Below are 20516 nucleotides of genomic sequence, written 5' to 3' on the forward strand. Positions count from 1 at the left end.
AAGTAGAATGTTAATATGCTTATGTTCATATTATTTTAATTACCTTCAAAAGATCTTGTGACATTAAGGGCAGAATAAGGTTCACTCCATATAAGACGACATCAGCTGCTGACACAGATCTGCCCGCTGCTTGTCCTGGCTCGTGTCCTCTAAACACTTCATCTAGCAAAACAAAAAGCTTATTTGTATTGTTGTAACTTAGATTTCCAAAGCTCATGTTCCTTTATGAAAACACAAATACAGTCCAACTCAAAAGCTTGAAGAAATTCATTAATGGATAACAAAGAAATCTGGTAAGTCCAGCCCATGCCATCCTTTCATATTTTGCATTTTGTTAGGGGATACAGTAATAGTGGCTAAGTAAGGACAAGAAACATTCTAGAAATCAAAATTAACATTAATGCGTGGCATCTTACTTAAGTACCTCCAGCTAACTTAGGTAAGCCTGGTGAACTGTGAAACCAACAAGGCAGGCAGTAAATGAAAAAATGAACCAAGAAAGCCAACAGAGCTACAACAGGATCAAAGTGATTAATGTGGGCTGCTACAGCACCAGCTTAGAGAACCTCACCAGAAATCAAAAAATATTTCTGATCACAAATGCCTGCATGACACAATGCTAGAGATGATGCTTTCCCTTATAAAACACTATAATCTATCAGGTTTGAAGGCAAAGTTGGCTGGGTGGTCAAGTTAACGAGTGAGGGAAGAAACTTTCAAAGCATTGTCGAGAACTTGCATTGAAGGCAAGGGTGAGCATTTAAAGGGTAAACGGCCCCTCCCTGTCTGTACCCTTCTCCCTGCAGCAGCGCATGAAGAGAGCAGAGGTGAGCCGCACTAGTGAGAACCACTGGCTGGCCGTCCTTGTCTTTAAGAACAGTTATTTAAAAAGAATTTATTCATTTTTATTTCATGTGCATTCATGTTTTGCCTGCATGTATGTCTGTGTGAAGGTGTCAGATCCCCTAAAACTGGAGTTACAGGCAGTTGTGAGCTGCCATGTGGATGCTGGGAATTGAACCCAGGTCTTCTCAAAGAGCAGCCAGTGCTCTTAACCACTGAGTCATCTCTCCAGCCCAAGTACAGTTATCATTATTATTATTATATTTTAATGTACTGATTGCCAAGCATAGTGCTAGGCAAGAAACAAATGTTTTAAAAGGCCACTCATCTCAGAAAGGTACAGATTAGTTGACTATCCCTGTATCATACCCTTGGAGAACAATGTTAGGTAGCCTGTCAAATTTGGAATCCAATACTTCCCACCTCAATGGAATTTCCCATGCTGTATCCATAAAATGCTGGGTTTGATGGGCAATCATCTCAGAGGACATAGAAGAGCCAATGAAATATCCCTCTGAAGCAGTGGTTCTCAACCTTCCTAATACTGCAATCCTTTAATACAGTTCTTCATGTTGATCCCCAACCATAAAATTATTCCATTGCTACCTCATAACTGCAGTGTTGCTACTGTTATGAATCATAATGTAAATATCTGGCATGCAGGATTATCTGCAGACTGAGAACCACTGTTGTACAGACTAGGGTGTGCAGATACATATTTGAGATTTGAATGTGAATTCGAACTTCCTAAGCTCCATGTGTGTGGGTGAGTGATCTAATGACTACACTGTTCTCTCATCAGTAAGGTGAGAATAGCAATGGCATTACTTGGCATTGTGAGAAAAGCAGCAGTTATCACTTATTAACAACTGAATTAACAGGGAAGAAAAGGGAACCAGAAGCCAGTTTTCTTTGAGATAAAAACATCTATGTGGAAGCTGTAGAATAAACTGGTTTATATACAAAAAAAAGAGAGAACTGAATAAATAAAAAAATCATACTGAAAGTAGACAAGAGAAAGTTCTTCAGCTTTAACATCATTTCAACCAAAGGAATTTACTTCCATTTGTTTTGTAAAACTGAACTTCCTCATGGGGTTTTACCGCAAGAAGATAACCTGTGGCTTTAACAAAGATGGTAAGAACAAAATGTAAACACTACTACAAGAAACTTTACCTGTGTCACTGAAGTCTATGAACTCCTTTGAGAGAAGGTTGGTGAGAAGCTCCATAATAAGAAGCAGGTCCTGGTACTGCTCTTCTTCTGCTGTAACATCTATCCTTTGCCGCCCTAAATTATTCTTAGAATATACTTGCAACAAAGTAAGGCAGGCTTCATATAAATGCATAGCTTTGGACTGTAAGAAAATAGAACACATGATATTACTTGGTAGGATCTGGTAAATAAGCTGAAATTTAAATCTACTCAGAGTTAGAAGGGTAGCTCTACTTTTAACAATACTAAAGGGTTGAGAGTTGGTAAAGTATCTGGCAAACAAACATGACCACTGAACACAGATCCCCAGTGGTGGGGCATGCTTATGATCCTAGTACCAGGGCGGAGGAGACAAGAGTGCCTTGCACCTACTTGGTGTGGGGAGCTATAGGGGTGAGTGAGTCCTCGTCTCAGAGAGTAAAGTGGAGAGAAATACAGGAAGATACCCAACCCTTGACTTCTGGCACACACAGACACGCTGACACAAAAAACACATGCACACAGCATAACAATAACCTTAACAATAATAAAAGGAGCTGGAACTGGCAGTACACACCTTTAATCTGAGCACCTGGGAGGCAGAGGCAAATGGAGCTCTGTGAGCTTGAGGCTAGCCTTGACTACATAGGGAGACCCTACCACAAAAACAAACAATCCCCCCAAAATAACAACAATAAAACAACCAAAGACCAATAATAAAAGTACACTTAATAGTAAGAGTACAGCTATATTTAATATATTAGCCCTTCTCTAACAATAACATTTTGCATATAAGAACTATATTCATTCAGCTTGAATTTCTATTTTGGAGAAATATAAATATGCATTATAAGTGAAGCAAAGAATAAAGTATCATTGCTTCAGAGACTTTTAATCTTGAAAGAATAAAACTAGAATGTGCTTACCTCTCCAAGATAGCATATCTGTTTATGTGCAACTTCAACAAAAACTTCTATAATGAGATTGACAGTTTCTGGAGTATTTTTGTATACTTCCATTAACCCAATGCAATTGTTAAGGAAGTCCATTAAAAAATTAAAAAGAATGGCTACATTGTCGATCTGAGTGGCCTCAGCAATGCCACACAGGGCCTCCAGCGTGGCAGTGATCTCCTGCTTGACTTCCTCCTGCTGACACATCTGCTGAAAATTCTCTTGGTTTATCACTCTCAGGAATCGCTGCTGCAGAGGCTGCAGAACCTGTGGAGGCACATCACAGCATGAACTTCCTAACATGCAGAGTGTGCTCCTTAACTTAGATGAATACCTGTTCCCAAAATATTTCTACTCAAACAGATTGAGCACATAAAAAAGGAGACTATTTGAGCCATTAAGTTCCCTATCCCTTAAGTCTTTGAAACAGGTTCTTGCTGGGGAGACCAGGTCTTGATCTCTCAGGAATGCTATCTCTGACTCACAGGTGCTGGGATTACAGGTTTAAGGTATGATGTCCATTTTGAGGATATGGCACTTTATGACATACAAAGAAACGACTCCCATGTCACAGCATATCGTTCTTTTAATCCCATTTTTTTTAAAGTTTTTTTTTTTTTTTTTAATATTTCACTTATTCTCTCACAATTTCACTTTCGTTTTATTGCACGTGTGTTTACACTGGGGTCTGCTTTACTGAGGCAAGGCATCTCTCTGAGTCTAGAGCCTGCTAATTTGCCCTGGGGATACTGTCCCTGTTTTCTAAGTGCTGAGATTTTAAGTGAACCTTCATGTACACTCAGCTTTTTAGATGGTGCTGGGCATCTCTGGTCCTCAAACTTGTGGGACAAGTGCTTTATCCACCTGGCCATCTCTCCATCCCAACCCTTCCTCCTTTTTAAATAATTAAGTTCCTTAGTATGAAGGTGTCAGATCCCTTGGAAATGGAGTTTTCCATTTCACAAACAGTTGTGAGCTGCCATGTGGATGCTGGGAATTGAACCTGGGTCCTTTGGAAGAGCAGACAGAACTCTTAACCACTGAGCTATCTCTCCAGCCCCCCTTTCTGTTTTTTAATAGTTCCACTGTGAATCCATGGCTGGACTCAAAACTGGTGTCAATCCTCTTGCTCTGCTTCAGAAGGGAAGAGATTATTGAGGTGTGTGTATGTTTGTGTGTGCATGCTCAATTCATTCTTTGAAATCTCCCACTCCTCTCCATATTTTCCCAGGTGATTGCAGAGAAAATTATAAAGATGAAAAGAAAAAAAACAAAACAGAACTTCTCAGCAGGGGAGCTACAACCTTTTACTCCACACAGGCCAGAGAGTAAGTCTGTATACTCTGCATTTCAGCAGAGCCACGTGAACACTGAGCAATAAATAACTGAGAAAAGCCCATGTATAGACACAGCAATCATGTTTGGTCTATGAGCCAGTCTGCCAATTTCTAGTGTAATATAACCAAAATATAAGGGCCTTGTCTGTTTTTTCCCCCTTTCCCCACAATTCTTGGCATAGAATACAACTTCAGATAATGGGTCCTCTTCTGGTGTTAAGAGTATTTATGGGCCTGAGGAAATGGCTTAGTTGGTAAAGTACATGCTACATGTGGTAGTTTGAGTGAGAATGGCCCCAATAAACTCATATTTGTATACTAAGTTCCTAGTTGATGAAACTGTTTGGTAAGGATTAGAAGGTGTATAGCCTTGTTGGAGGGTTAGGATGTATTCCTAGTTAGCTTCTATTTGCTTTACGGTTGTCTTAACGTGAGCTATTGCTCCAGTGCCATTCTTGCCAGACTCCTGCCATCTCCCCGCCATGATGGTTATGGACTCACTCTGTGAAACTGTAAGCAAGCCCCCAATTAAATACTTTACTTTATAAGTTGCCTTGGTCATGGTGTGTTCTCCAAGCAATAAAACAGAAAAGTAACCAAGTCACCACATAAAGTGTAAGGACCTGAGTTCAAACCCCAGCACCCACATATAAGCTGAATGTCTATAATCCCAGTGCTGGGAAACAGAGACAAGGAGGATCCTGGGGTTTGCTGGCTAGCCAGCCTAGCTGAAATCACAGTTTAGGATACAGTAAGAGACTTTATCGCAAAAAATAAGGATGAGAGCAACTGAGGAAGATGACTATGGTCAACCTCTTGTTACATGTATCCACTTGTATGTGGTAGGTATGTGCACATGCATGCAGGTGCTCACAGAACCAGAGGCATCAGGTCTCCTGGACCTGAAGTTACAGGCAGCTGTGAGCCATCCAAAGTGGACACTAGGAGCCAAACTTGTGTCCTCAGGAAGAAGAGTATGTGTTCTTAACCAATGAATCATTTCTATGGACCCATGGGGGAAATATTTTTTAAATCTTGAAAAGAAAAAAGTCAGTCTGTTTAGCTTAGCTATGAAGTCATAGATAACTGTCTGCTCTTGTGCCCTTGCCTCCACAGATATTAACTCTAGACATAAGGACCAGAGGCCAGACCTCCACAAATACACTTGATTCAAAAACAAATTATTATAGAAAATGCCCACATTGAATTCAAAGCTCAAAAAGTGACCTCACATAAACAAAATGATTTGAAATGCAGTAAGTTGGGATGTGTTCCTAATAGAGAATGTACCCCTACTCTAATACGGCGTTTTTTGTTTTTGTTTTGTTTTTTTAATTTAATTTTATGCACACTGGTGTAAGGGTGTCAGATCCCTTGACCTGGAGTTACAGACAGTTGTGCGCTGGGACCTTTGGAGGAACAGATAGTGCTCTTAACCACTGAGCCATCCCTCCAGTCCCAAATCGGTGTTTTATATACTGAGGAAATTTGGATGCAAAGTGCCAAAGGTTGTCACTAACTACCAAAAGCCACAGACTCATCCTTATAGACCTTTAAAACTTTCTTTGTTCGTGCAGGCAGCCTCCTAAATGCAAGGCAGTGAGAATCTGTTGCTTAGGCCATTATGGTAAGAGAAGTGCCAGGAAGGAAAAACACACTGTAATTTTCATCTCCTTTTCAAGGCAAAAAATGGCTTGTAGTTCTTCTTCATGACACAATTTTTTCCCCCATATCTTAGGGACAGGCTGACTAACAAGGCATTGGCAGGCTAAAGCAAGTGCTTTATCTCTGAACCACCCACCATGCTTTTAACATTTTGATAAAGACACACTAATTCATGCCCTCATCTGGGTTGGGAAAATGTACCTGATGAATAGAAACCATGTGTCAAACAACCAGGGCTGGATAAGTCCTAAGACAATATTTGTCAAATGATAAGCTTCAAATGGTTGATGAGGAGAAAGATCATGAGACAAGGTATTGCTGAGTTATTTATGACCCCAGACTATCTTCTAACATCTGCAGAGTGACAGAAGAGTCAGAAGAGAAGGGACTTTTTACCTCCGTCCAATACTGCTGCTTGGTTTCTGTGTCCATATGTGCAAATCCTCCTAAGACCAGGGCCTTCATCAGTGTCCTCTGCACTGGACTTGACAAGAAATTAAGAGGTGGGTTTCGGCTTGCAAACTGCTTTGCTAGGTTCCACCAGTTTTCACACTGAATTACTAAGTTTGCCCTACAAGTAGAAATTATAAATAAGTTGTATTATATCTACTAAGAAAATAAGAACTGTACAGGGCTGGAGAGATGGCTCAGTAGCCATGATGGCGGTTCACTGCCACCTACAACTCCAGTTGTAGGTGGATATCTGGATATCAGGTGGCCTCTCAGGCATTTGCAGATACTTGGTACATGCAAACTCATGCGGGCAACACACACATTGAAGGGAGGAAGGCACAGACATCTAATTTTAAAAATATCTGAGGCAATACCTTGCTTTACTCCATGCCGGCCACACTTTGGCAATCTTCCCTCCTCAGCCCTCTGAAGACTAAGATAAGAACATGGATATGACTGGATGTAACTCGTCATATCCATGTCGTATGTGTCTGTATGTCTGTGTGTGACACGTGTACAGGCGCATAGATATAGCTGCCAGAAGACAACACTAGATCCTTTGAAGCTGGAATTACAGATGGCCGTGAGCCACCCAAAGTGGATTCTGGGAACCAAATGTTGGTCCTCTGGAAGAGCATCAAGAGCTCTTAACTGCTGAGCCACCTCTTCAGCACTCTGAATATAATTTTTAAAGAACAGTATCATAAGCTCAATATGGACTCTGAGGTTACATTGGTCTTTATTCAGAGCCTAGTAATTGCTCAAGAACAAAAAAAGTCTTTGCTTAGTTTTCAGGCTGTGAAATAATCATGGCTATGTAGCCATTTCCATCGGAAGGTAGGTGGGAAGAGGCTTAGGAAACGTCTAAGACCAAGGAAACCTGTTTCCAGTTTCTACGAGTGGTGATTGATTGCTGGCTAAGGGGACTCTTTGGTGCTGTGGCTGCCCCCAATTTGTGAAAGGGGCTCTAGTGAAGAGCTTTCATGTGCAGTCATACAGGGGAGGGTGTGCCATTTGGTGATAGAGCTGCCCTGCAAGTAACCTCCCACCCAAGCTCCATAGGTAACTCGCCCTCTCTGTTTGGAAGAGGTAGAATCAGATTCCCAGGGAGAACAAGGCAACAAGGGCAAGAAGCTAGAACAGCACCAAATCTCATGCTCAAGTGAGATAGATCCTTTATGAGCAATACTCAAACAGCAGTCAAAGCCAACAGCATCAACAACAATAACATTCCCATGTATTAAGAAAAGTTAAAGTACACCTACAATTTTCTATAGAAAGCACTAAAAGTTTTACTTTGTAAAATCAGTTTAAACATCAGTTGTTCTCACTAATAACTGGGAATACTGAATCAGGCATGGGGGATCATGCATTTAATCCCAGCACTTAGGAGACAGGGGTAGGTAGATCTCCGAGTTGAGACAGGTCAGGTCTACAGAGAGTTCCAGGACAGCCAGGGCTACACAGAGAAACCCTGTATGAGTATGTACTACGTATTTATGCGTGTGGGTGTATGTATTTATGTGTGTGTAGGTGGGTTGGGGAGAGGGAGAAGGTGTATGTGGGAGGTACACTCAAAAATATCAGATGAGAATATTATACATGAAAATGGGGTTTTAAAAGACTTTTATTTTATGTGTATGAGTGTTTTGCCTGCAGTATGTCTGTGTACACTGTATATGGCTGGTGCCCAAAGATGCTAGAAGAGGGCATCAAATCCTTTGGAACCAGAGTCACTTACAGTTGTGAGCTACCATTGTGTGCTGGGGATCAAATCAGGGTCCTCTGGAAGAGTAGCCAGTGTTCTCTTGTTGTTATTATTTTGTTTGTCAAGAAGGGTTTCTCCATGTAACCCTGGCTGTCCTGGAGCCCACTCTGTACACAAGCTGAGCTCAAACTTAAGAGATCCACTTGCCTCTGCATTCTGAGTATTAGGATTAAAGGCACCACAACCACCCAGCTCAGCCAGTGTATGTAACCTTTCATGCATTTCACCAGATCCTGAAAGTGTGTGTGTGTGTGTGTGTGTGTGTTTAAGTTAATTAACTAGCTAGTTAGCTAACTTGCTCCTTCTCACTCCTTACCTTTCTCTTCTTTCCACCAGAGTGACAAGGAGCTGCACAGTATCATTCGCAAGGTCCTGCTCACTACTCCAGACTGACAGATTACTTATGACTTTCTGTAAGAGGTAGCCGATAATCCACTGGGAACCTTCTGTATCTGCTCCAAATGCTGTGCTCAATGGCAAACTTATCTTAAGAGAAAAGATAAAATTTTCTAAAGTTAGAAAGGTCAACTAAAAACTAGTCCACAGAAAATCAACAATGAAACTAGCATCAATGCCTGAGGAGGCGCTCACTTCACATTAGTTTTATCATTTTTCATTTGCTGAATCAAAAAGATAAGCCTCAATGCATCCATGTTTTTCAACTAATTTTTGTCAGTTTTAGTCTCAGAGTAATTATTAACAAACTGACATATTAAAAATAAATATAGACATGAGGATGTCAATGGCAATATAAAAACATATAGTTCTGTTTCCTTTTCTTTTTTTAAGACAGGGTTTCTCTGTGGCTGTCCTGGAACTCAAAGATCCCCTTGCCTCTGCCTCCCAAGTGCTGGGACTAAAGGCGTGTGCCACCAAACCCAGCCAAGTGAAACCAACAGCACAGTCGTCCTACCGCTAAACTGACACCGCCATAAGCCCAGAAAGAGTGATGGGTTTACTTCCTCACCTGATCATACAGTTTTTCATCTACCAGGAGGTAAGTCTTGGCCCAGCGTTTTAGAAACCAAACGATGTCTTTGCCCATTTGAGGACTTAGTAGATGGGTGAGGTCTGCTCTTATTGCTCGAGATTCAACTTCTGAGACTCTTAGCACAGCAGACAACAGCCTGTGGGGAGAAAGCACAAGTTCTGCTAACCCTATTTTTTTTTCCAAAGAAATCTTTTTTGCTTCTTTATCCCAGGCTATGTGTGAAATTCCACCAACAGGGTTGTAGATAAAGCCCTCACATTATCTCTGATCTTCCAGAGTAAAGACAAAGAAGGAAGGAGAAGCACCCTTTGCTCAGGCTGTAACTGCAGATGTAAGCCTCAGCACCACTGTCTAAAGCGTAGTTCCCGGATTCGAAATGAAGGAACATATACAAGTAAATGTTCAGAGTGTGAACCATAACTTTTCAGCACTCCTCTGGGACATAGTTTATATTTTCATATCACAAAGGACGGGTTCTGTTGCTTGTCTTCAAAACTCATGGTCTTGCATATTGTCTCACAATCATGATTCTTAATAGTATCTTAAAACAAAGCCTTCCTGAAACAAACTAACCTAAGGTAAAAATATTGTCCATTCCCATACTATGAGAATGGGGAAGGAATGTAGCCGAAATCACACATTTTTAACTTGACTTTAGCCGAAAGACAAGGAAGCACAGGCTGCAATGAACGTCAGTGCCCAAAGTAGAATTCTAGTCACTACAGTGTGGCTCTGCTCTATTCCTTCCTGCTCTCCAGAACTCTGAGATTCCTGCAAAATCAAACCAGATGGAGATGTGAGTTCCTTCCTGACCTTCTGATACCCACCAAGAAGTACTTGGTGCTGCTGACTGCCCGGCCCCTGTGAAAGAGCCCCTCCCCACGGCTGTCCTGGGACCACTTCCCATGCCCCACCATCTGCCTGCTTACTGCTTCCCAGTCTTTATGGAGACTCTTCTCAGGGCTTTCTTTAAATCAGAAAAGTTCTACCTAAAAGCTGCTTTCCCCCTCCCTATCCACATGCTTCTCATAAACCAGTGTTCGAACTTTCTAAATTGTAGAGTGTATGTGAACAAGAATAAGAGAAATTCCAATAACATTTTATCAAAAATGCTGTATTAAAAATTTCCTCTAAGAGTAAATTATTTTAAATATAATTGAAAGCCTAATGGAATTAGAAATAAAATTATTATATAGGTACTTTAAATGTAAGCACTGCACCAGGTGGTGGCGGTGCACTTTTAATCCCAGCGCTTGGAAAGCAGAGATCTACTAGATCTTTGTGAGGTTCAGGCCAGCCTGGTCTACAGAGTAAGTTCCAAGGACAGCCAAGACTACAGAATGACCCTGTCTCGAAAAAAACAAAACAAAACAAAACAAAACAAAACAAAACAAAATACACATTGCAATTCAATCTTTGTAGTGTTGACAGCCACTGCTATTTATTCAAAACAAATTTTTTTATTTGAACTTTATTTCCCCAAAGAATATTACTGACCAATTAGACTATTTTCTATAACACAAATATTTGTTATACTTTTCATGAATTTCCAAAGACCATAAAATTATCAGTATTTTAAAGGCCTTTCGGGTTGATTTATTATTGTTATACTTAACAACAGCATATAGTAGAACAAAGTGTAACACAGATTTACATTAAGAAACAATTCCCCCAGTGCTAGGGCTCCAACCTAGAAGCTCACACATGCTAGGCAAAGGTGGTTTACCACCTTCTCAGCCCATTTTGTCTATTTCCTGGGGATAACACACAAAGGTTTTATGTTTCCTACTTGATTTATATACTTGTGAATAAATATTACTCATTGCCAGAAAGAGCCAAAGTGGAGGAAAAGTTGATTCCTTTCTCATTTAAGAGATGTAAACACTGGGGAAACAAAGAAACAAACAAACAAACTTGTTTCCATTACAAAAAGTTATTTTTTAAACAGCAAGGTCATCCGTTATTTGAATTACTTACAAGTTATATGACACAACTCAAGATCAAGTCAGTGTCAGGCCCCTTGGGTGTGACACGTTGGCTACATGGCCATCAACAAAGGTATCTGAAACTGCCCTTTCTGTGGTACTCTGTGGGCACCCATACACCTGCCAGCCCCACTCAGACTAAGTGAGCTCAAGCCTTTCTTTTGTCTAGTGGAAGAAAGGTGAAAGGGTAGTAGCAGCAGAGGTCAGGAAACCCTAGGGAATCTTCCTGCATACTTTCCCTTCTCAACACCATGCCCAAAAGAAACCAGTAGCAGCCTGGAGAATTCTCTCAGATACACTACTCAAACCCAAGGGCCAGTTCCCATCTTCTCCCCAAGAGTCAAACTTAACTACTTCCCAACTTGGTCTATCACATTTAACTCTACCTTCCACAAGACAATGGCTATAAAACAGTTACGCTCACTTCCCTCCCGAAAATCCTATCTCATGAACCCAATGCCTCTCTAGCCTTTCCACCCCACAATCACAGTCACACAAGACCTTTCCTGCCACTTTTGCCTTCTTTCCTCTCATCCTTCAAGTAGCAGTCTGATTGCCAAGTATTCTGCCAGTAGATCAGGTAAAGTAGGACTCCTGAATCCTTATGTCCCATCCTAAATATAATAACTCAAAAGTCAGGATGATGAGGCAGGCCTTACCATCTCACAGCCTACTGCTGTCACCTAGTCTGGACACTGTCATGTTTCTCCTTGATAACTATGACTAGATCCATAGGCAGCCTCCCCATGTCTAACACTCTCCCTCAGAGTGGTAATTAGGGAAAGCTCTGGAATGTGTGGCTTACTCCCTTATTCAGAATTTTCAGCAGTATCCCGATCTTCTTCACTGCAAAGATGCCTTACAAGACCTGAAGACTATAATTGTTTTCTTCCTACTTATTGCCACAATTTCATCTCTTACAAAAATCCCTTTCTCTCAGCTTGGTCTACCATAGCATTCTGGCTACTACTTGATCATGGCAAGTATGGCCAGGGCCTTCGCATTAGTTATTTTATTTTTGCTCTGCCTAGAATGTTCTTCTCCCAGGCACATTCAAGACTCTCTTACCAACTTTAATCCTTGCTCAGGAGTCATGGAAACACAGCTTATGTGAATCATACTTAAAAGATCACAGCAGCCCCAGCAGCAGTCTGTGCTTCGGGTGCCCTGCCCTACTTGGCTCTTCACCCACAGTACTTCCTGTTCTCTAACACATCCCATCACCTGTTGATCTGGCCTCCCTTAACAAGAACTCGAAAGGGGAAAGCAGGTTTTGTTTGTTTTTCTTCATAAATGTATCCCATGTGCCCACAAAGGGACCAAGCCATGAAGGCACTAATAATCTCCCCCCCCCCCCCAAATGGGGTTTCTCTATGTAACAGAGCCTTGGCTCTCCTGGAACTTTCTTTGTAGACCAGGCTAGTCTTGAACTCACAGAGCCTGCTTCTGCTTCCCGAGGGTTAGAACTAAAGGTGCATACCATCACACCCAGCTAATAATTCTTTCTTAAATGACATTTTCTTTCAAGAAATAGGATCTATATTTTTGGTGAAGCACACGTTGCTTCTCCCATATATCAAATCAATTCACATTAGCTCTTTAAAAACAACAAAAGCCTAGCCATTCCAATACTCCAAAGTCTATGTTCTCAAATATGAGAATGATTTGCTGTCACACTTACAATTCTGATTTGCAAAATCAGGAGCACTCCTAATTCAGGGGAAATGCTCCTCATGGTACTTGCCACAAGAAATAGAACATAGCACCCATGGTAGAGTTCTGCAATGAACCATCCTATAAATAACAGTCATCAGGATATGAACCAAAGCAAAAGCATAAAATCTAATCACAACAGTAACCTCAAAAGAAAGAAACTTCTGCTTAAGAATTCTAATATTATGGCAAACAAGAAAATGTACCAATAAAGAAAATAAAGTCCTAAACATTTCCTTGGTATCAGCTTAATATCTGAACTTAAAACAACAACAAAAACTGTATCTTCCACTGTAGAGGTTTAAATGTCCACTTCTATTTGCATTAAAAAAAAAGGGGGGGGGGGCCAAACCTTGAGTAATTGACAAAAACCAGTGCTGTTATCATCCCTACTATCACTACAGGCAACCGAGACTAAAAGACAATGAAATAAAATGTAACACAATCTTCAGATCTAAGAATACAATTAATTCAGATTTACTTCTTTAGTTTCATCATTAAGAATTAAAGAAAACATTGCCATTACTAATCGGAAGACAAAAGTGAATCCTCAGAGGCACTCTTGCTGTCTTGTAGTCACTGGTGACAGGGCTCTCAAGTTTCACATATTTAGGATAACTATTTCTGTAATATCATGACAGTTTTCCTTAAGAAGCCACTGACACAGTTTCCACTTTCATAAGCAATATATACTTGTTGAGGCTCATCTGCTTTCTAAGAACTATTTTTTCCTCTGAAGGTTGCCTGTAAATACATCATGACTGCTTACTGATGGACAAACACTATGTTTGAAATAAATTATAGTGAATGCTTGCTTCTAAGTCTTGCATTCAGAATCATTTTACATTTATTCTTTTCAGTACTGGACAGCCCTGCCAACTCCTGCTACCATACCCTTGCCATCCTTGTTTCAAGGCTTCTCCAAGTTCTCGTTTCTTTCATGTATCCAGTTTACAGTGAGCCTACCCCTCCAGTCATCTACCCATCAACTCAAGAGTTTATGAGACAGCATAAATTACAAGAGCGCAGCTATAGAGTTCATATTACCTAATCACAGAATCTGTTCTGCTGTACCCTGGGATGGAAGAAGCCTTTTCTCCTGGAGATCCCAAAATTTGAAGTGTTGTATTAATGTCAACTTCAGATGAATGCTTAATGGAATATTCCATTATTTCTGGAGGTATTAGCGGAGTCTCTCCCTGAGTATCATCAGCTAAGAGGTAGCCTTCAGTTTAAAAAAAATTAAAAATGAACACTTAACAAATCTATTTATCAAATTGCACTATAAATGCTTTCAGTTTTGATTTATATACATCATATAGGTTGATGTAAAAATAAATTGTAATGTTAACCTGTTAATTTCAAGATGAGGTGCAGAAACTGTCAATTTCTCAGATAATTAAAACCCTCAAAAATACAGCAAAGGATAAAGGACAAATGTTTTAGTCATCAATCTCATAATGCATGGTGACATGTAGGCTTTGAAAACGTGAGCAATTTATTCTGTTAAGTTAATGGGAATTCTACTATTATATCAGCATTTATCCATACATAACTTTTTAAAAGTCAAGTGTTTTTTTCTTTCCTTGATTACAATACAGAATCACTAATTAAGTCTAGTGATCAAGGAAAAAGTCAGACTGCCTAGATTTGCACTCAGGCTCCAAAAGTAACTACATTATGACCATTTCTTATACTTTCAGCTTCTTCATCTGTGAGCTGGGAATGATGATGATGATGATGACTAACACCACTGAACAACAATACTAACTTGGCAGGCTACAGTGAGATCCAAAACAAACACTTGGCATATAACAGGCCTGAATACATAGTAGCCAGTGGTTTATAAAAAATGTCTATTGCTCTCTGTCAAACAGCAGCTGTATCCAAGCCATTCAATACCAGGTATGAACTATATATAATTTGTTGATGTTTGAAATGGGGTCTCCCTATGTAGCCCAAGCTGGCCTCAAAAATCACAATCCTCCTACTTCAGCTTCCATTTGGGCTACAATTAATTACAGGGATATGCCACCACACCCAGCTCTAAACTATCCTTTTTCATAGATGAGGCTTCTTTTAGGGTTTAAATGATTTCACGGGTAACTACATTTTAAGAAGAAAAAAGTAACCAACCTGTAACTAAAATAAGCCAGTGGATATCTTCATAGAGATCATCAAGCATTTTGTTGTCAATGGTGCTTGATCCAGGTGAAGCAAGTAATTGTTGCTGATGTCGTTGTAACTGACCATGGAGTCTTGTTACCCTTTCTTCTAATAAACTAAAAGAGGAAAGAAACAATAGCTTCATAAGTTCAGGTTAGGAAGGCCTACGGCAATTAATAATTTCCATATAAACAAACAAACAAACAAACCAGAAACTAAGATGTTAGCACAAAACATATACATATATTCAAAAATATTATAGTACTCAACTGTCCTCAAGAGCACTATAGGAATTATAATGTATATTTTGTGACACAGAATTAAAATAACACTTTACAGACAAGGAACGTTTATGACAGGTATTTGAAGTTGGTTATTCCAGGTCATTTCTCATGTTTTTCCATAATCCCTGCCATCTACGCTACAGTGCCTGGACCCCAATTGTACAAGCCAAAGAATGCAATCACAACATGCTCTGTCCACTGGGTCCAGTGTGCTGGGACACAGGGTGGGGTGTTTAAGCTCTCCAGGGAATTGAGAACAGAGAGCTTTCTCCACAGTTCCTGGACTGGGTGTACCTTGTCAGAAGAGGCATACAGTGTTCAGCAGCAATTCTTCCCAGCATTCCTACACTGGCTAGTTGGTCAGAAAACTGATCTCGATCATCTTCTTGGAGTTCACTTATTTCCTCTTCCTCTCGAGAGGCCACACCATTGGCAGTCTATTTGGTAAAAGAGGAGAAATAGTGAGGAAATGCAGCATCATGTTCTATAAGGCATGTGTGCCTGTGCCCTGTCAAATGGCTTCAGGAGGAGCTAGACAGAGTCAACCTGCAGGTACAGCTTTCTAGGACTCTTTTCTAACCATGACAGCAGCTCTGGTAGCCATCAAAAGGATGAGGAGAGCTTTGAAAAAAAGGAAAGAAAGAAATGCTTCCTTGTGCACATGCTAACAGCTAGCTGCATAACTATAGTCTACCTCTTATGCTGGGGACTGCCACTGCATTAAAACAAATTAGTATCTTAAGATTCTCTAGGGGCTAGAGAGATAGCTCAGCTGTTAACAGCACTGACTGCTCTTCCAGGATCAGCGTTCAAATCCCAGCACCCACATCTGACACTATCACACATACATGCATGTAGGCAAAACACCAATGCACATAAAATAAAGGTAAACAGATTAAAAAAAAAAAGATTCTCTAATTCTCTAGTTCTTTGACCATAGGATGTTATTTCTATAGAATATCTTAGCAAGATAGAGTGGGTAACTGAAAACTTAAAAGGGAGGTGACTGTAAGTAACATCCTACATATGAAAACCCAGTAGATAAAAGGAACCACATTTTTCTGAGCAAATCTTTGAAGGAACTTATCCCAAATTTCTAGTGTTTCATATTGTCTAATATGGTTAAATAGAGCCTATGGTGATTTTTCATCCCACCTTGCCTAAAACTTACCAAATTCCTCGTGCCATCTGGAGCAGCAAGGTGACACTGAATATAAGAATTGAAAACTTGAACTGCATGTTGTGTAAAAAAGCCTTTATGGAAATGCTTGTCATCTTGGACCAAAGTTAGCCAGGACTCCAGCAATTTATCATATGCTTCCATGTATACCATGTCATCCTTATCAAGCTAAAAGGAAAGAGCATTCATAGAACAAGTGTCCAGAGAAATAAAATGGGCATTGCAAGGGTTATACAGCTATGCACAAAAACAGTTTTAAGAATGTTTTTAGAAAAAAAAAATAAGTATTTCTATTTTTATTCCATATTAAGCATTCATTAAACATTCTAAAATTTCCCTAATTTCAAAAGAAATAATTCTTTGGCAATGTGGAATTAATGTTTATAAGATGAACTGTTCAGTACTTTGTGGAATGTATATATTTTTAAGATTTATTTACTTATTTTATGTATATGAGTGCTCTAACTGCATGTTCACCTTCATGCCAGAAGAGGGCACCAGATCACATTAATAGATGGTTATTAGCTACCATGTGGTTGCTGGGAATTGAAATCAGGACCTCTGGAAGAGCAGACAGTGCTTATGAGCCATCTCTCCACCCCCATGGAATGTATATTTTCAAAATAAAAATAGTATTGCCTTGGAAAAGCTAAGAAACTTCTGAAACTTCTTATATATTTGTTTTTTTCAGTACTGGGATGTAATCTTAGACTTCATATACACTAGGCATGTACTCTACCACTGGGCTACAAACTTCAAAATTGGTTAAAAAAAAAAAAAAAAAAAAAAAAAAGACTGACCTGTCAGATAGCTAAGAACTATATGAGAAAAAAAAAAAAAAAGACTTCACAGAAGTTCCTTAACAAGAAAGAATTTAATAAAAAGGACATAGTGGGAAAGAATATCAAGAAACATAATAGCTTCTGATTCAACTCATAATACAGAGATGTGAAAGGTATCCCATCACTAGAGTTAGCTGAGTATTAAGAAATGCAAAAATGAATGATTCTTCTTTTCATCAGTCAAGTATTTTCTTATAAAGGAGAATGTGATACTCCTCTTGCCCCATGGGCATGCACACCACCATACTACAGATGTGTCTGCTGGCAAGACCCCCATGCTGCACAGACTGTCATGGTCTTAACTATTTAGGTGGTTGTCTGTAATTTGCATTTTCCATTTTTTTTCTTGTTCATGACTAGCTGCTATTTCCCTGTAAAAAGTTCATGCCCAAACTACACCACTGAGACATAAAGGACGTATTTCCCAGAAATAGACACATACATTAACAGACTATAGAGCTATTTGTGGTCTAAAATCCCTCCTCAGACTGACCTAACATCCTGCTTCAAGAACACTACTTCAGAAGCTACAAAGGTCCAAAAGCGGGATGAGTTGGAACCACAGCAGAGCATGCCAATGCAACTGAGAAGACACTGCCCTCTCACAGAGTAAGATGGAAGGCCAGATGGCCTTGTGAGAAATGCAGACATCAAGCTTCCCCTTAATTGCAAGAAAAAGCCACTGTAATATACATAAAAGCACATGACACAGCTTTTTAAAAAGGAAACCCATACTGCTTGCACTGTGCAATATGGCAGTAGCTCAGGTGAATATGACCAAAGTATGCTATACACACACATGTGAAAACTATTCTGTTCATTTAATATACATTGTTTTTTAAAGTCAGGAAAAACAAAAACACAGCTGAAAACCAAAGCACAATATTGGTTATAAGCAATGGGAAAGGTAGCTCTGTTCCCTCTCTAATTTCATTGACTACTTAGAGCTAAGCACTGGAACCCTGAAGTGAATGGGATGCTTTCTTCCCATAGAAACATCTGTGGCTTGTCTATATACTTAACAAGGCATGTGCTTTGCAGACATCATTTGTCAGGTCTTAACAGTTTATCTTGCCAAAATAAACAGACTGGTAACATATCTAACAGGACTTAGGAGTAGCATCCTCTGAACTAGTCTCAAAAAGAAAAACAGGACATTTTAAAAGACCTACTATCATTTTTCTAAGTACATATTCAAGACACATCAAAATGTAAGTCTTTTTTAAAAAGTTAAAGCCTTACATGCACATTATTACAAGAATTTTCCACAATACCTCCATGAAGCCTCCATCTTAGAATGGTCTCAAGTGGCATACACAAGTCTTTATACACTGGACGGTAATTTAAAGTAAAGACTAAGCTTCTTTTTTTGAAAAAAAAAAAAAAAATCTGGTTCCGTCTGAATACCAAACAAAGTAACTCATCATGCAAAGTGTGAGAAATTTGGTTGATGACAATTGGCAAATAGATCTTCCACTCTAATCCCAGAGACGTGAAACCTAAGCTGGTGCTTTTTCATAATACCTTGGCTCTGCTCCATGGCCACTCTGGCCCAGACCCAGCAGCCTGCTGGCAGCATGTGGACAGATGACTAAGGAGACTGATCTAGACACTATGTGCTCATACTCTGGGCACTGTCAGGCCTTCTGCCAGAAGGGCTTTGGAGAGGGGCTTAGAGCTTATGGGACCTACTTGACCCCACTTTACTTCATTTGAATGTGAAGGGGAGAGGAGAAATCAAAAGATGATTATAAGCACTTCTCTCCCTGCCTAGAACTAGGTTGAAGGTGTAGAGAAACATGGATACAGAAACAGAACATGGATTCAGACACAGAAAACAAATGTACATTTGTGCTTTGATAATGTTGAACATATAATTCCAAAAATAGTGAAATGTTTTCTCAAGTGAATGTTCAGAAAAGGAATCTTTCTGGGGTTGGAGAGATGGCTTAACAGTTAAGAGCACTGTCTGCTCTTCCAGAGGTCCTGAGTTCAACTCCCAGCAACCACATGGTGGCTCACAACCATGTATACTGGGATCTGATGCCCTCTTCTGGCATGCAGGTGTACATGCAGATAGAGCACTCATACGTAAAATAAATAAATATATCTTTAAAAAAAATTTTTTTTTCAGTACAGGAATCTGTTCTGGCCCCTGTCTGACAATGAATGTAATTTCAGATTAAATCCCAACATCATTATATGATTCCAAGTAGAAAACATTCAGAGAAAGGCAAGAGTAGTATGGCTGGATGTGGTGGTGCACACACTTAAAATTCCACCACTTGGAAGACAGGGACAGGGAGAGAGGAGGGAAGAGGGAAGAAGAAGGAAGAGGGAAGAGGAGGGAGGGGAGAGGATAAAGATTCATTGCCCAAGAAGGATGAATAGATGAAGCACACAACATTTTTACAGTCATCAAATGGTCTTTAAGGTAAGACATATGTCATTATTCGTGTGCCCAAACCCACAGCATTTATACCACCAGGAGGCTTGGCACGGTAGCACATGCCTTAAACCCAGCACTTAGGAGGCAGAAACAGAAGCAGGTGGATCTCTGTGAGTTCTGCGACAGCCTGGAAGACATATAGCAAGTTCCAGGACACTCAGGACTACATAGGGAGACCCTGTCAGTGATAACAACAATAAAATCTGCACCATCAAAAATGAGGTCCATGGAATCCATGGACTCTGGGTGAGAACCATGTGTTAATGCAAGTCCAGCAATAACACATCTACTGCCTTGATATAGGCTTGAAGCGGCAGATTGATTGATGGTAAGGGAAGAGTGTATTAAATCATTCTGTTTTGACTGTGACCCTTGAGGTGCATTAGATACAGTCTTTATATGACTATCTATTTCTATAAATCTAGTATCAGATATTTTCAAAGTAGACAAGTAAACATCATACTGAGGTACCTACCAGTTTGCTTGCTATCTATGGACAATTCTAGACTCACCCCTACTAGTAATGATACCATCCACAACCCATCCCCTATGCTTTTCCCCATGTACAGCAAACAACCAATGGCAACTCAAATTTTTTTTCCCATGAAATGAGAATGCACTTTCTTTTTCCTTTTTTTGAGAGAGGTTCTCTATGCAGCCTGTATGCTGTCCTGGAGCTTGTTATATAGACCA

General features: G+C 39.9%; 1 protein-coding gene across 2 annotated transcripts in view; it reads right to left on the reverse strand.

Moving 5' to 3' along the window:
- Xpo4 (exportin 4) overlaps window positions 1-20516 on the reverse strand; it is a 93223-nt gene that overhangs the window by 9897 nt on the left and 62810 nt on the right. For both annotated transcript variants that reach the window (XM_055616926.1, XM_055616933.1), the window contains exons 10-19: window positions 16524-16700; window positions 15647-15789; window positions 15039-15184; window positions 13950-14127; window positions 9181-9340; window positions 8530-8699; window positions 6389-6563; window positions 2964-3257; window positions 2020-2200; window positions 44-162 (exon numbers count right to left, since the gene is read on the reverse strand). In XM_055616926.1, coding sequence (XP_055472901.1) covers window positions 44-162; window positions 2020-2200; window positions 2964-3257; window positions 6389-6563; window positions 8530-8699; window positions 9181-9340; window positions 13950-14127; window positions 15039-15184; window positions 15647-15789; window positions 16524-16700 — 1743 coding nt within the window. The remainder of the gene's footprint in view (window positions 1-43; window positions 163-2019; window positions 2201-2963; window positions 3258-6388; window positions 6564-8529; window positions 8700-9180; window positions 9341-13949; window positions 14128-15038; window positions 15185-15646; window positions 15790-16523; window positions 16701-20516) is intronic.

Source organism: Psammomys obesus, unplaced genomic scaffold (assembly GCF_907164565.1).
Source record: "Psammomys obesus unplaced genomic scaffold, mPsaObe1.curated_primary_1811, whole genome shotgun sequence".
NCBI classification, from domain to species: Eukaryota; Metazoa; Chordata; class Mammalia; order Rodentia; family Muridae; genus Psammomys; species Psammomys obesus.